Source organism: Anomalospiza imberbis, chromosome 3, assembly GCF_031753505.1.
Source record: "Anomalospiza imberbis isolate Cuckoo-Finch-1a 21T00152 chromosome 3, ASM3175350v1, whole genome shotgun sequence".
Lineage (NCBI taxonomy): Eukaryota > Metazoa > Chordata > Aves > Passeriformes > Viduidae > Anomalospiza > Anomalospiza imberbis.
In genome coordinates this window covers 25,078,513-25,095,245 of record NC_089683.1, presented here as the reverse complement: position 1 = coordinate 25,095,245, position 16,733 = coordinate 25,078,513, and the positions used below count along the sequence as shown (strand labels likewise).

Genomic DNA, 16,733 nt, shown 5'->3' with positions numbered 1-16,733 from the left:
ACGGATTCTCCATGGGCTGCACCTTGGCTACCACAGCTCCACTATGGCCCCTCCAAAGGCTACAGGGGAATCTCTGCTCCAGCACCCTCTTCTTGGAGTCTGCAGAGTTGCCACTTTTCTCCTCTTTCCTTATTTAGTTGGTGTCACGTTTGTGTCCCTTGTTGAACACTTCCCCACTCCCTCCCCAGCCGTGGCTCAGCCGCGCCCTGCGGGGGGCGGTTGGATCCGGCTGGAGCCGGCTGGGTCTGGCTGAAACCAGCTGTGTCCAGCTGGGGCAGCCCCGGCCTCCCCTCAAGGAGCGCCCACATTGCCATTGGGATCCTGGGCATGGGAACCCCAGACAACATAATTAATATTTTTATAACATGCATATTCACAGAAAATGTAATTCTTTATTTACAGCTCGAAAAAATGTTCAGTGCTTTTACTGGATATATTTACATTTAGTAATGTCAAACTCACGCTCTGCTTATTTGGATATTTTGAGAACCTTTTCATTCTGTTAGTGGATTGGTGTAATTCATTTTCACATGGAACAAAATGCATGTATTTTTTATAAATGTGTCTATGGTGTAATACACCATATACAGGGCATACATAATAATTGTATTGCAAAGAAGTCTATGTTTTTTAATACAGATGTACATATAACCAAACAAGAGAGAGGGAGAGGAGTTAGGGGAGGGAGAAAAGCACATGAAAAGGAGTGAAGCTGATAGCAGATGGAAAGAGAGATGTCTTAATCTGTAATTTATATAAAGCAGAGAGTATAGTTTGGCCATCCAGTGTTAACGGCTATATTTTCAACTGGCCTTATATTTTTTCATGTGTTTTGTCTAGAGTTTTAAGCAATTTGAAATAGGGTCTGTGTTAGCATTTCTGTAGTTTGAAGCATATTTTTGTTTATGTAATGGGGTTGTAGTTATTAATTGACAACTACCTGAGTTAAGAAAGAAATAAATCTTCTGTAATTTTTCAAAATATTTGGTTAAATCTATTGAATTTGCAGCATAAACATTGAGCACAACTTACTTTCCACTTGCTGTTTTTCTCAGGGTTCAAAAGGAGAGAAGGGTGATACAGGGTTTCCAGGACTGCCTGGGCGATCTGTAAGTTTTCTGAAGACAATTTGTAGTTAGCTTTTGCTTGTTAATTCACCTGCTGATTACTGTTAAATGTTGCCACAGGGAGACCCTGGCAGAAATGGGAAAGATGGATTACCAGGCAGTCCTGGCTTCAAGGTATGTAGAAATGGATATTAATATCTTTATAAAAGTCTTCAATAGCATTGTTCGTGGTGTAAACATACTGACTTTATTCTGTGGAGTATTACTGGAAATCAAAATAATGTTACTGGGAGATGTGGAAGATTACTACAGCAGTGAGCAGATTTCATTGTTTTCAATTGTTCCTTGAGTAAAGGAAAAGCTTTTATTAAGAGTGTATTAGTGATCACTAGTGATTGTTTATACTTTATCTCCCTTATACTTTTGCGTTTCTCTAATCCTGTGATTCTTTTAAAGAGATTTATATACAAGTATACACTGGAGAATATAATTGCTTTTGAAGGGAGCTGCAGGAAAGTTAGGGGAAAGTACCTTTAGTATTGGATTAATATTTTTGAACGCGTTTTTATTCTCTTCAATGTGCAGTGCTGTTTGTATTTAACGTAGAACAGTTTTTCAAGTCAACTAAGTATGTGTCTACTGTAAAAAAGGCAATGGGATGTGGTATTTCTATAATATATTGCAATTTCTGAGCTTACTGGATGTTTTGCTTGACAAGTTGTTGCTTGCACTGTTCTAATTTGTGAAACAATAGACTTCAGTAGTATCAGTTAAAAGTTCACAGGGAAAAGATTTTAATAATATGTGATTGTAAATGCTCAACTGAATTGATCTAAAAAGTTCAACAGCAGCTCTGTTCCTGTAAGGTTTTTTTTTAATAATAATGAAATTATTTAGGACTGCTCAAGATTAATGTTACTTCAAGCTCCAAAAATGCAAAAATCTGAGTGCACTTTGAATTTTAAGTTTATATTGCTGTATTTGGAGATCTGGATCTTCTGTTTTGTGACCATGTTTGTCTAGTGGAGTTGGGGATGCAGCTGGCATGTCTGTGACATCTACTGCAGCAGGGACATATGACACAAGACCTGTGAGAGACCTAAAACCTTCCAGGCAGCAGCTGTCAATGAGGTGGATCCAGGGTAATGCCAGTGGAGTCTGGAGAGTAATTCAGCTCAGAGAAGGCAGACTTGTAGGCATCAATTTAGTTGTGCACATAAGAAGCCCCTGGTGCATTTGAAATGCATTAGTGTCTAAAACATCCTCAGGGAGCTGAAAAATGTGACATAACTCCTGTGGAAAGCCAGTGCCTTTCAGGAGTGAGAGTACACAAGATACCATTGGGTATCTTGGATATTACCAAATTTCTGTGTGTGAGCAGTGGAATTCAACTCCTGGTGGCTGGTCAGCTGAATCAATCCTCCATCAATTGTCCAGACTAGACTTCTATTATCTGTGATATGAGCTTGGTTACCTCCAGGAATTTATTTCAAATGAATCCTCTCTTATTTTATATATATATGTGTGTGTGTGTGTGTGTATGTACACACATACACAGATATCATTGCTAAGTTGGAGGAGAAATTCCTTCTCTGGTACTTCAGAATGTAGGAAAAAAACTTAGATTTTTTTTCTTCTCTGGTATTTGATAACATGGAAGGTAACAGTCACAGTTAACATTAATATAAAATTTTAACTGTCACTGGTGGCAATTTAGAGTGAAGCGTTGTGTTGCTAAAGCATGAATTTGGAGAGTACTTTCATATGTTTTATGCTTGTAAGCAATATACAGAGAATTCAGTATATTGTGTGAATGTGTGTACATTTAAACTGAAAGACATTTTCTGGTCTATTTTCCTTATTGTAGTACCAAAAATATGATGTCCTCATTAGGTTTTATTAATTTTATAATACAATAGTTAATAGAAGCCATATTTTTCATTCAAACATTTTGTTAGCCTGACTTCAACATCTGCTTGCTATAAAACATTGCTTCATTCTGGGTCTGTAATCAAATTCAGAACAGTAAAAAACAGGCTGTCTTTGAAGGAAATTTCTGTTGGAGCTTTCCTGGTTTTTTACAATATTCATTTTGGGAAAGAATGTGGAAAAAACATGGCTGGAAACCCAGATGCTACCTATTGTTACTTGAAGTCCAGCTCTTAAAATTTTAAGTTAATTAGTGCCAGATTATTTTATATATGTGTGTGTGTGTGTGTATCTATCTACATCTATATCTATATATTTGCCTTATTTATCTGCTTTTATTTCTGGAATTATTCAGATTTTCAGAATCCTTCAGTATCATACATACTTTGATGAATATTTGATCACTTTTTGTATTGCTGTATTCTGAAGTACTTTGAAATATTTTTTCATACTATTATTTTTACTAACAATTAGACAGTAACAGTCTGTTATTGTTTTATGCATTTTTTCTACCAGAAATTGCTGTTCTGAGTGAACAGAAAATCTTCTCTCGTCTCTTTTTGCAAGATGTTTGACAGCTGTGAGACACAACATGAGGGCATATTGGATTGATGACACTTCTTGCTTTGTATTAAACTGTTAAGAGTTGTTTGTTTGGTGAAGTCTCAATGTGTATTGCTTTCAGATTTTGCTTAGATTAAAAATATTATTGACTATTTAGAAGAATTATTTTTATTATGCAAATAAGGTTGTTTTCTTAAGTTTTTTTTTTTTTTTTTAAGGGAGAAGTTGGGCAGCCTGGATCTCCAGGCCTAGAAGGACATAGAGGAGAGCCTGTAAGTGATTAAACTCCTGACATATCCTTCTGTACTGATTTGTTAGCTTTGTTGGGTTTTGTCTTTTTTTTTTTTTAGCTAATATCTATTATACTTCATGTTTAATTTATGTTGATTTGAATTGGTTGATATGTCTATTTTTTAAAAAATGCTTGTTTATTTTCTGCTGTTCATCTTTAAATTTGATTTAATTAAAAGCAATGAACAAGGCCTTAAAGTCAAAGATGCCTTAAAAGAAAGGGTTCTTCACCATGTTGCTGTTGTATATACTGAGATATATATATATGGTATAAAATTGTCTCATTATTGGCTTCTGTCCTGTTCATGTTGTTAGATATTAATAATTACTTACTTGAGGAAAGATTCTGCATGGGTTTGACTCTCATTGCTACTACATGGTAGTAGAAATTATTAGTGTCTTCTTGCATATACTTGTTAATCACACTTTTAAAGTTTATTTTTTCACTATGTACCACTGCCTTTCCTTTGCCCCATTTTACTGGCCTTTTACATCCTTGCATCTTCTTACACCATATTATCTGCATCTCTGTACTTCTTGCTTAGCTGAGGACTGTGCTGCTTCATTTTTCTTTGCTTCTTTGCAAAAACATTCTTCCTCTGCTGGGATTTGGGCAGCTCATTTTACCTCCCCTTAAAATCTGATAGCCAGGCTTTGTCCTTCCTTGTTTCCTCGTTGTCCTCCTTTGTTCCTCCTTGTTTCCTTCCAGGCCAGCAGACTGCTTGAAGCAGAGGAGCCAAGATAGCAGCTTTGAGTGCTGAGAGACAGCCAGCTGTCATCAAATCATCAGCAATTCTTCTGCAAGCCAAGAGCAGTAAACAGAGCTCAGTTGGTGGAGCACTGCCTTACAGATGAATTGCCTTCTGAATTACATTTAGAATTGTGAGATAAAGAGATACAGCTTTATACAGTCAGAAATTTTGTGGTACTGAATGTAATGGGAGGCAGTCTGAATTACAGGATCTGAAATATGATAGAAAGTTTTGATAATGAGGAGTTGGAAATAACACTTATAGCTGAAAAAATCTGAAAATTTTTCATTTAATTTTTTTTATATATTCACCAAAACCTTCTCAAACATTTTGAGTAGACTGCAAAACACTGAGAAATCATGCCCAAGACTCTTTCTTCCCACTTGTCTGGCTTAAGTGAAAAACACACATAATTCCTCCCTTAGCTTTATTTCTTCCTCTTTTTCTGGCCCAAATAACTGTGAAGTGTTTTAACCTTTTACAGTCTATGGTGTTTCCATATGTAAGAAAGACTGAATGTTAATTAAATATCATAAAATACAACTGAAGGGATTTTGGTTTATTGTAAGTTGGTACACCTTAACAAATGTGTTGAGATAAAAGTGAGTTCTGTTATTGTCCCTTGCCTTGGTTTGTCTCTTGTCATTTTTACAAAAGAAATGTTAGTTGATCATTGTGATTTTTAAAAAAAAATAATCTAAGAAATTGAAGGAAAAGGGCATTTCTGACCTATAGAAAACTAAATATTTAATACTTTAACAGCTGTCTTTCTAATGTGATGGCATTTGTTAAGTATGAACTGTATCTACTACTGAAATGTATTTTGGTTTAAAGTTAATATAAGTTATATATATAATATAGCATTCACAATATAACATTTTAAGCAGTTATTTTAAACAATGTAAACTCATCAATAAAGTCCCAAAATTTTGCTTTAAACGGAAATGAAGTGGTAGATTTAAGACATTAAAAGTACTAAGAAGTCTTTTAAAATCACCACAAAATACTATAGAGGGAGACTTCCAAAATATAAACAATTATAAAAAATTTAAACAATCCCAATAGAGCAAGCTAAATTGCATTGTATCCTTCATTTATAATCAGTGGAGGTTCTGAAGAGTATGAAGGCTATGTGCTGACCCTGAAATTGCCTCAAGGTCACCATTAGGGAATGTAAGACACTGAGTCATCCCTGTCTATCTGCCTGTATTGCTGATATAGCACCATCCTGCATGACCAACACAGTGCTCCCATCTATTTAGGGCCTGGAGGAGGAGCAAAAAGCAGCATTTCTGCAGTTCAGTGCAGAGATGTTGAGGTGAAAATGTGTAGTACGACATCAATGTGTGTTTGGGTTGTGGAAAATGAAAGCTATCCTCAGCTGTGAGATATATAGGCTCCTCTATACAAGTAGAGGGTAATTGGCTTTCACCTGTTGGAAAGTGAGCTGGATTTTAGGTGCTGTGAGTTGATATCTTGTGCAACTTACTGCTTGTGTTGTTTCTGTTGTTCCCCCAGTGTGTATTTGAAATATAATGTGTAAGCACCTCCTCTAAGCTCCCCTTCTGTGGAATTCAGTGTAAAATTCTCTGGTGGGACACCCTTATAGTTAGGGCACTGGTGTAGAAGAGAGGGGTTGAACTGTGCTGTGCCATCCCTGGCACAGCCAAATAGACTGCCTAAGCACAAGACAAGCCTTGGATGATACAGTTGAAGCTGGATGACTTTATCATTAACCAGGCACATGCAGCTGTGGCCCTGGGACAGCTCAGCAGATTGTGTGGCTACCCCACCCACACAAAAAGACATGCAGGCAGTCTTTATTTCTTTCATTTACCCACATTAGTGTTAGACATGGCTTAATTTGTTAAGTTGATGATTTAAAAAATAGTCATCTTATGATCCCTCTTGCTTTAGCAAATAAAAATAACATGGTTGTGAAATGAATGCATGTTGAGACCTCTAAGGAGCAACTGTCTAGAATGGAGAACACAGGTGAACTGAACTCCCTCCCATTGCCTCCAGCCTTTGAGATGTGTGGTTATTTTTTGGACAGAATACTTTCTGGTATATTATTACTCTTACTAATCCCCAAAGTTACAAACAGAAAAAGTAGGTTGTAAAGATAAGTAAATAATTTAAATATATATGCTTGATTTCTCTCAATAATATTATTTGGAACTTCAGTTAACCAGTCTATCCCAGTTCTACCCACTATGTAGAACGGCATGTGACAGTATGGACAGAATAATTTAGGATTTGGTAAAGGTAGTAATCAAACTCATTTTCCTGGTCACAAAACCGGGCCATGCTGTCACTTTAGTTCAATGGCTAGTCATCTATCTTACTGGTGACAGGCTGTTTTGATAAATACATTGTTTTTAGGGACCAAATGTCTATAGAATAAATCAAGATTTATTTGAGCTTAATTCCAGCCTGACTGTGCTTTTTAACATAGGTAGGGTTTTTCAGAATTGGGTTTCAGTGGAAACTCCTTGTGTTTGCAATTATGCAGATGAGAACTCTGACGTGAGTGCTTGTGGGTAAAGCTGGCAGGACATTTATAGCACTCTTCTGGGCCTAGCATATGCTCTCCTGCCACAAGTAATATGTCTGAGCATTTGCAACTGCTCGTGTTTATGCTCCAGAACTCATATTTTTCAGAAATACATCTGCAAACACTTAAAATGGTAGAGTTTTGTCTCAATATTTAGGTCACATCTCAAGATCTCAGATGTGGCCTCATTTGTGCCAGCAATAGCAGCACAACATGACTTTCAGCTTCTGACCTGACTCCCACTGTTATACCTACACTCCTGGTTTGTCTATTGATCTTTCATAACTGCATCAGGAATGCCAGATACAGATCAATGCATTCTCTGAAAAAAAGGGTGTTTTATGCTAGGCAATGGTAGCAGAATTCTTTTTGAAATATGTTTTAAGATATGCTACAAGATACAACATAAGTTGTATTGTCTTCATAATGCAGAAATCCTGGTAACAAACTGGTATGGCCAGATACCCTGTATGTTTGGAAAGCAAATACAAAGTTAATGTAATTCTACTGCATTTAATAGCTATGCTGAGATTGATAGAAACAGGAATAAAGGAAAGAACAAACCTTACTTGGTAATATAATAGAATGCAGAAAAAGTGTGGGGTTTTTTTTCGTTACTATTATTTTCCTCTCTGTCATGTAGTGTTTTTTTTGATGCTCCTGACGTTGATGTTATGTAGATTTGTACCAATTTTAGGTACTCAACATTTGTGTCTTGTATTTGCATTTACATACTGAGTTATTAACTACTTAGGGTAAAAGCTAACCTAAAACCTCTATTGTATATCTGCTTAGTAGGCCTTGTGAAAAAATTCCTTTCTGAAATGGTTATTTTTTATCCACCTAGTCTGATTATTGAATTTCTACTTTTAATCTCTTCATAGGTTAAAGCATAAATATCCTGTTGTATTTCCAGTGCTCAAGAGATCATGTGTTGTGTGAATTTATTACTTGTGGAAATATTTCATAGAGTTCTAAATACTCCGTCAGATTTTATATCACCTTAAATTAGGTCCTGCTATAAAATAGCACTCTCTTTGTAAATAGTCTATAAAGAAGAATTTTTTTCCTTTCACTTTTTAAGAGAAAAGTGATCAGGATACTCAACAAAGTGGTTGGTGTGAGTCTATAAAAATTTATGGTTTCTGATCTGATATACATGCTTTTCTACTACTCTGAGATGCCTTGATAGTAGGACTTGAGCTCTGGTTGCCTGTGTTTCAAAGGTGTCAGCATTACAGCCATAAGGGATCTAAAGACTAGAATTTTCTCTGCAAATTTTGTGGCTCTCAAAAGAACACCTATTTATTTTTTAAAATTCTGACTTTTACCTGTAAATAAAAAAAAATTGTTAGTTGGGTGAGATGATTTTTTTATTTGTAAACAGCTGAAAGTGTTGATTTTTGTAGGCATGTGGCATGCATCATTATTTCTTTACAACTAGGTTTGGTTAGTTGAATGTACTTTTTGGTATTGTTTTTTTATTCCTTCTTCTAATATCTAAATTTTTGACGTAGACAGGGCAGAGTCTTGCTGATGACTTTCTGAGTGCTTGAGCTACATAACAGATGTTAGTTTTGTTCTCACTTGAGAAAAGGGGAGATGACAGCTTTGACCGCACGATTATGTTAATTACATAGTGCTGTAAACTCAAACATGTTTTTTAGACTGAATGCAGGTTTTTCTGTCAAGTATAAATTCTAGGTAGTTGTATTTATTTTGAGCAAACTTTATTTCCAACCTAAGTTATCTTTATTCTGACTGACAAATTATTTTAACTAAATTAATTCTATACTATAATTACAGAAGACTTAATTGCTGTTAAGAAGATAAATATGAGAATTGTAATGAAACAGGTAATTAAAGGACTTCTAGAACTTCAGGCAGGCTAATCTGAGTTACTTTATTATTCCCAGTTGACAAAGATGATACAAAACATGACAGGATAGTTGCTAATCCAAAGTGTATTGAAGTCAGTGGAAAGATTCCCATTGAATTCAGCCTGGACTGGGGCCACAATAAATGCTGTAATAAACGTGGACCCACTAATTTAATGCAGCTTGGAAAATAATGCCTGCTTTTCTAAGTTGTAAAGCTAACAGTTCTCTCCGAACTTATTCATGCTTTCTGCCTGATCATCATGATTTCTAACTTTTAAATTTATTTCCTCACACAGTGCAATTACATTAGTATATTAATTTGCTATAGTTATATTTCTTGTCCTTTTGTCTACAGAGTCTTGGGAAAGTATTTTTTATTATTTTTTTCACCTAATGTCATTTTACATTTGATAATTTTGGAAAGTGATGTAGAGAAAAGGTGGCATGCCCTACTATCATTTATTTAAGACTGTTTTATAAATGCAGTGTTAACGAAGGGAAATTATTAAAATTTGTAAGGAAATATGAAAGGAGCTCTAGTTGTAAACCCGTTGTGGACATGAATGTCATGTGCTTTAAGTAGTTGTAAATGGTGCTCAGAGTACTCTGTTTTCTGCTCGCATGCTATGGTGACATTTTTATGGCTGGCACATTTTTAGTGATTCATATGCTGATACAGGTTAGATGCTGGCATTCCTCCTCTATTGCTGATGTTTTGTGAACACAGAAATAGAAGTACCTATGGCAAGTGTGTTGTAGCAATTTAAAATCTTTCTACTGACTTGATGAGCTATGTTCTAACAGGTGCTTATCATTTTGTTAAAATATCTCGTAATAATTTGTTAGTATTTTATAAACTGAAAAAGAGTATTAAAACAGTATGATTCTGAAAGAATTGTCCTGCAGCGAGCACTTGAAGGTGCAGGTTTGTTAAAGAGGGCAGTAATTGACTTCCAAGCGCAAAATTAGTGGTAGTGATGATTTATTTGTATTCCATGAGTGATTCCAATGAGCTAGACCTGTTTATACACAAACCCACAGGCTCTTTTGAAGAGTCCAATTTCTTCTATGCATTAATTTGGGGTATTTTTGGAAATTTTCACATAGAGACTTTAGGCTCGATATTATTCATCTTGATTATCTGTACTAGAAAGTGAGCTTTAATTGCCAGATGAAGTGCTTTGGTATAAGCTTATTCTGTCTAGAGTAAGGCACATGTTGCTCCACCTGTGTTTTTTCCCCCTAAGGAGATGATATGTATCTTGAGCATTTAGCTATAATGTTTTCAGGTTGGCTTAGAGGGGGTTTAGGGATCTGGGTTGAAACTAAGAGTGAATCAATTTGGTGGTATGGATGTATTCATTACACATCCAATATACTCTCTCATGGTAATATTCCCCAAAAATACAAATAAATGTATGCCTATTTTAATGCTTGTGCATTAGGAAATTGCAGAGACTGTGATATGCACATGCTTACAAACATCACTACCTTTTTTCTCAGTACCAGGAATTATATTTTCTTTGTATTAATATTGCAGTGGGTTTTCCTACAGAAATTGTTTCTTTGGCATTTTAACATGATAAACGTGCAGTATGACAATGTGTTTTAAGTAGGAAAACATCAGTTAACTACAACAGATTATCATTCAAAAACATTTCTGATGAATTGTTTTTGTTACTTTGAGCAAATGATGTACTGATACATTTCAAGTATATTACTTAACATACTATTTCTTGGACTGAGAAAAAGACATTCTAAAAAGTCACTGGACTTGATCAAATGTAGATTTTTGAAAAGTTGAATGGACAAATCCACACAACTGTAAATTGATCCTGTGTTCTTTATCAGAAATTTCTTTATTCTCAAGTATCAGTTAAAAGTGGGGTTGTTGGTTTGGCTTAAATTAAATAATTAAAGCAATATTACGTGTGTGTGTGTGTGTGTGTGTGTGTGTGCACCTATAACTGGTTATTTCAACCTGCTAAAAATAACTAGTAAAGATCTTGGCAGTTAAAGGGTACAATGGAATAAAATAAGTATACCTGAAGTGCTCAACATTCACTTCCTTTGATGTGATATTTAAAGAAGGACTCATTTGCATTCTTTTGGATCCACCTGATGTCATTAGTAATATTTAGAGCATTCCTGAACACGCGTGCTAATTTCATTCAGCTAAGAAAGGCTTTTCTGAAGAGAAAAGGCTTGAAGAGAATGTTTGGAGTGGTATATATTGTTTATTGGGCTGGCATCTGACCTGTTAGTGCCAGGAAAGTTGATGTTGATACTTCCAGTAATCATTGTTTCACATGTGATGATTAATCTTTAAAGAACAACATCTCCTTTAATTCTTGCCATGCAATTTTCTTTTTAACATTTTATGACTTAGGTAAATATCTGTTGGAATTTCCAGTGACTCTGAAGACCAAGCAGAAACTTCCCCCAGCTGATTGCTATACTTAGAAACCAAACACAGAGTATGAATGAAGAAGACACTCAGAATGTAGCAGACATAAATATTTATTATTTCCGTTGATTTCATTTGCACATTGCTGTTCTTTTCTGTGCTTCACAATATGTTTATGGTAAGTTACTTAACCACAAATAGAAAGAGGTTTACCAGAGGGATGATTGACTTTCCTTCCTCTGATCCAACTTCAGAGTAATAACAGTGTAGCCAGTTTTCTAGCTAGTCATCCTTCTTCAACATGGGAGAAGCCAGAGAAAAAAATTGTTGTACCTGAGTCCTCAGAAGGTCTGAATTACAGCCTCCTTGAGAACTGTGGTCAGGGTGGTGCTTCAAAGCACTCTAGCTGCGTTTAGCTCTAAGTGCTGTATCTGGCGTCAAATCTACAGCCTCCATTCTGAGAATTACCCAGAATGGTTTTAATTTCACCTCATATAGTCAAATATGAGTCTATACTTAGTCTATTTCTTTGATATGATTTTTTCTACAGTGAAACCGATGTTTGCATTCAACTCATCATTAAATACGTCTATCAAATAGAAGGGGTGATTTTTGTTTTGACTGTCTTAGTTTAGATATTTGGATTAATAAAAGTTGCTTTAATGAAGCCCTGCAGAAAATACACAAGAGAAAAAATAAACAAACAACTTGTAGCAGGGCTGCTTTGTTAGTTTTATGTTCAAGTGGTAGTTGGGCTGTCAAAGTAATTAGTTACTTGTGTTTCTTCTTTGTGACCTTCTTGATCAATACCAGTGCATTATTCCTGTCCACAGACAGCTTTAAATGTGGAATTGAGAAGCTGATACTCAAATCTCAGACACTCAAGTAAATATAGAGCTACAAAAATTGGGGAAATGTGGCACAGTAAATGTTTCATTTTTTTAAATCTTTCCATACTGAAATTATTGTAAATTGAAGCTATGGAAAATCTTGTCAGAATACAGTCTGGCTTCTGATCCATAACAAAACAAAACAAAGCAAAACAAAACACCATGATCTTTAATAAGAGTGAATTTAAATCCACTTGCAAGATTTAACTACTCTTTCTGCTAATATTATTAAACCATTTTAAGAAGAAACCTTTGCCTCTTATTGTGCAAAATATTTTTTCCTTTAGTAGTTAGTTTTAGTAATTAAATTTAGCCTTAATGATTGCTGAGTGAGTCAAGGTGAGATTTTCTTTCTTTGTGCTCTGGAAGGGTTTTGTCCCAGCCTTTGTTCCAATTTTTCTTAGCTATTTCTTAAACAGATAACAGCTGCCAAACAGACTTAGACTAAAGGAATTATCACAGAACTTTTTCTCTGGGAATGGATAGGAACATATAGAAAATTATTTTATTTTCACCTGTTATTTACTGCCAAATACTCTCTGTCAGAGCTTTGGGACTTTCTTAGCCAAAATGCAGTCTGGCCCATCCTTAATAGCCAGCAATGAACCAATTCTGTAGGAATTTTACAATCCCTTTTGGAACACAGTTTTACTGTTTTCTTTTGCTGCGTTCTGTGACCAGTTTCGCAGAATCCACCATATTTAAAAATTAAAAAAAAGAAAAAAAAAAAAAAGCATGATTTGTTGTTAAACTCACTGCTAATTTAACTGAGTGGTTCCTTACTATGGGAAAGACTTGTGGCTGAAAACTTGGTCCATCTGCATCAGTGTGACCTGTGAGGACAGAACTCTGGTTATGTGGTGGGTGTAAGGAGCAGAGCAGCAGTCAGTGCCCTTTGGGGAGGCTTTGCTGGCCTCAGCCTGCCCTGTCTTGTGTGTGTAAGGTGCTCAAGTGTTGTAACCCCCATAAGTTTTCCCCCATAATTTAAGTGGTGGAGAAATTTTAAAGCATTTTGAAGACTTGTAACTGCTTGAGTATCAGTATGTTTAAGTGTCAAACATGGGTCAGTTTGTCAACATTTAGAAGTTTGTAGGATTTCTGACAGATGGGATGTTGGTTATCACAATCTCTAAGGCTGACGCTAGCACCATAGGCAGAGAGAGGGCATCGTGGTGTCACTTGCCAGGCTGGGAATTCAATTTTGTCTGCCCACATTTGGTTCCATGAAGATTTGGCAAGTCTGATTCTTTCGAGAGTTCCTTACAAGAAACAAGAGTAACACCAGTTTCAGCCTGTGACAAGATATATATAGTTTTCATTTTCTGTTAGTATTTCCAGCTTTTGGATTATAGTTTTCCAAGGTCCGTGGTGTTGGCAATGCAATAGGGGTCACTCTGTTCCACATTTAACATGTGTATTTTATTGCTAATAACTGATTTGCCAAAAAAGTATTTGAAAACTGCAGTCTTATAACTGCAAAGACCTTGGTAATGCTTTTTCCTTTCCTGAACTTAATTTAAAGCTGCTGTGCTGGTCTTGTGGATAGTCATTATGTCTATGGGAATGCTTCTTTCTATGTAGCCCTTTTTTTTTTCTTTCATCAATTGCAACTACTCAGTAGTAGCAGATTCTGCTTCATTGAATTTCTTTTCCAATTTTATACATTATCCAAATTTGATTTGTCTCTTTTATTCTATTAGGATTATCAAGGATTTGCTATAATCCTTTAAAAAGTGTTTCGATTGTTGTACTTTCATCCAAATTATGGGTTGGCTTGTACATTTTTGCATGTCTCCAGTAAATCTCTCATGTATCATCAAGTAGGCTTTTTCAAATAAGGATCAGTAATGCATAAAGAATTGAGTTTTCCAGGTGTTTAAAGGGATCATGGGAACATACGGATAGATATCTTTTCTGTATCTTGTTCTATTGCTGTAATTTATGTAAGACCCTTTAGGGTCATCTCAGAATTGCAGATTTTTCAGAGTGGAATGAACCATTTGATTGAATCATGAATTAGAGAAGTCATATATTCTAGAAAAAAAACCATCTTTATCAGAAGAAAATAAGATAATAAAGACAAGTATAGTAAAGTTCTCTACGTCTACCTCGGGAATTGACTGCAAAGCAGTTTGCTCATAAAAAATAACTTTTGGAAATACTTTGTAATTTCGCATCTTCCAGAGAAGAGATAAAATTTTATGATTATGGATATGTTACCTATAGCCTAGAAATTCCTACTTTCCATAATAGGGTATCCTGTCCTACTAGGCACTGAAGAAATGTGGAATAATAAAGACAGCAGCAGAAAACAAAGAATAAAAATAAGCTAATATATGCTCACTTTAAGACTAAAATAAGTTTTGTTTTGTTCTTTAAAAAGATCTTCATGGTTTCTTCTGCTGTTTGCAAGTATTAAATTAACCATAAGGAAGATGCAAATAATCCTTGTACTAGCTACTAAAAGCAGGAACTATTTTGAGAAACGTAGCTTGTGTCTTAAGTAAAAATGCTTACATCTAGTTAAACTGTATATGAGGCCCCAGGCAATTTCCTTAAAGGATTTTTTGTGGGGTTGCATGGAAGAAAGTCCATCTGTTTAATATAATCCAAAACAAAAATTGACACCTCATGATTAATGAAAACTACAAGGAAAATTTTTCCAGGGATTGAGAAAACATTTTCCTCTTACAGTTCCATTCTATTATAGTTAAATCCATTCTATCTGCCAGATATTATCAAAGAATGGAAGATTTATTTAAATTGTTGAAATTGGAATAAAATAGAATATTTATACAGAATTTTATAACTATCATAATTGAGGTTCCTCATCACAACAGAAACAAATTAATGCTTTTGAGTGTTCTGAAGTCCCAGCTGTACAGTCTGCAGCTGAGGAAGTCTGCATCCAGGGATTTGGTTGCATACTGAGATGAGCTTCATTTTACACTGTGATACTGAGATAGAAATTCATATCGAGGTGTGTGGGATTTGGCTGCCTGGGCATGGCCACCAAGAGCCATTGGAGCTGTATGAGGACAACTGCAGCAGCTGGCAGGCACGACAGAGTTTTTTAGAGCAGAGTGACATCTTTTTCAAAGGGTAGATCTGCTATCCCACAGCACCATCAGTGACACTAGAGATTATTTCAATTATCTACATGGCATTCAAGTATCACTTTAGGTCCTGGGGTTACCCTGCAAAGCCTCCCCAGGCCTAACCAGACCTTAGAATGCTGACAGGCTTCTAGGTACACATAGGTGAGACAGGGTGGAAGATAAATAATTAAACAAGCAACAGAGGCTGAGTAAAGAATAAGGGCAGCAGTCCTTACCCACTCTCAAAAAATCTTAGCTGCCAGACAGGTGCACGATGACATTAGTTTTTAGGCACAAACTCAGCTGTGTGTGATAAAACTGCAGTTGGGAATTTTTAGAATAAACATGACTTTGAACCAAGGAATTAGATTTGCTAGACCATCTTGCTGGCTTTACATTTCATATGATTATAGTACTTGCTGATAAAGGCTAAAATAATGAATAATATTACAGGCTTTTATGAGGTAAGGGAAGACTTCCAATTTAAGGGAAAATTTCAAATAAAGAAGGAAGGCATTGGTATGAAGTGAAGGTAATTGGTGAAGTCAGATTGATGATGCTGAAAGAACTGAGGCAGTACTTGCGATTAACTTAATTTTTAAATATGAAGAAATACTGAATAAGCCTTTCATGAAGTTTGATGTAAAAGAAAAAGAGGAACGAATTAACTGATTCAAAGTATAGAAACTCTCCAACTCACACAAGGACAGAAATCAGTAAAGCACAGTAGATGGTTTGATTTTTAGATAATCTGGCTAGAAATGTACTGCGACTTTCTATTGCTATTATAACTGCATATGTGATATATACGAACCATTTAACATGCATTTTCTGGAAAGGCATGGAAAAAGAAACTTTAGAATTACAACTCCTTTTTATATTTTATATGAACAAAATATGCTCAATAGCTTTGCAAAAGACATCCCCAAAGGCAGGGTTTTTTTTTCTATAGGCCAGTGAATCATGAACTATTCCACAGCATTGATTCTATTACTCCCAGTGGGTGGCCATTTTCCCATTTGTAGCAGTTCCAAACATTGTTTTTCCCTTAGTGGCAGAAAAATTGCATGATGAATGTGTTTCATATTAAATTTTGATTAAACACAGGCATTTGTGATAATTTTAGTTGCAATATACTCTTCAAAAAAATAAATTTTTTTTCTTACAAGTAGAGTAAAACTAATTGCTTTGCCTCATATTTTAAAGTTAGAATGCATTTTTTGATAATTAAAGTAAGGTTTCTTTGACAGCTTATCTAGTGTTACGTCATCTTATTAAATATAATTTCCTATTCATAA

At 35.3% G+C, this 16,733-nt stretch overlaps 1 protein-coding gene across 1 annotated transcript in view; it reads left to right on the top strand.

Moving 5' to 3' along the window:
• Positions 1 to 16,733, top strand: part of COL21A1 (collagen type XXI alpha 1 chain) — a 92,920-nt gene that overhangs the window by 53,599 nt on the left and 22,588 nt on the right. Inside the window, exons 15-17 of the mRNA XM_068183716.1 lie at positions 1,056 to 1,109; positions 1,188 to 1,241; positions 3,779 to 3,832. Coding sequence (XP_068039817.1) covers positions 1,056 to 1,109; positions 1,188 to 1,241; positions 3,779 to 3,832 — 162 coding nt within the window. The remainder of the gene's footprint in view (positions 1 to 1,055; positions 1,110 to 1,187; positions 1,242 to 3,778; positions 3,833 to 16,733) is intronic.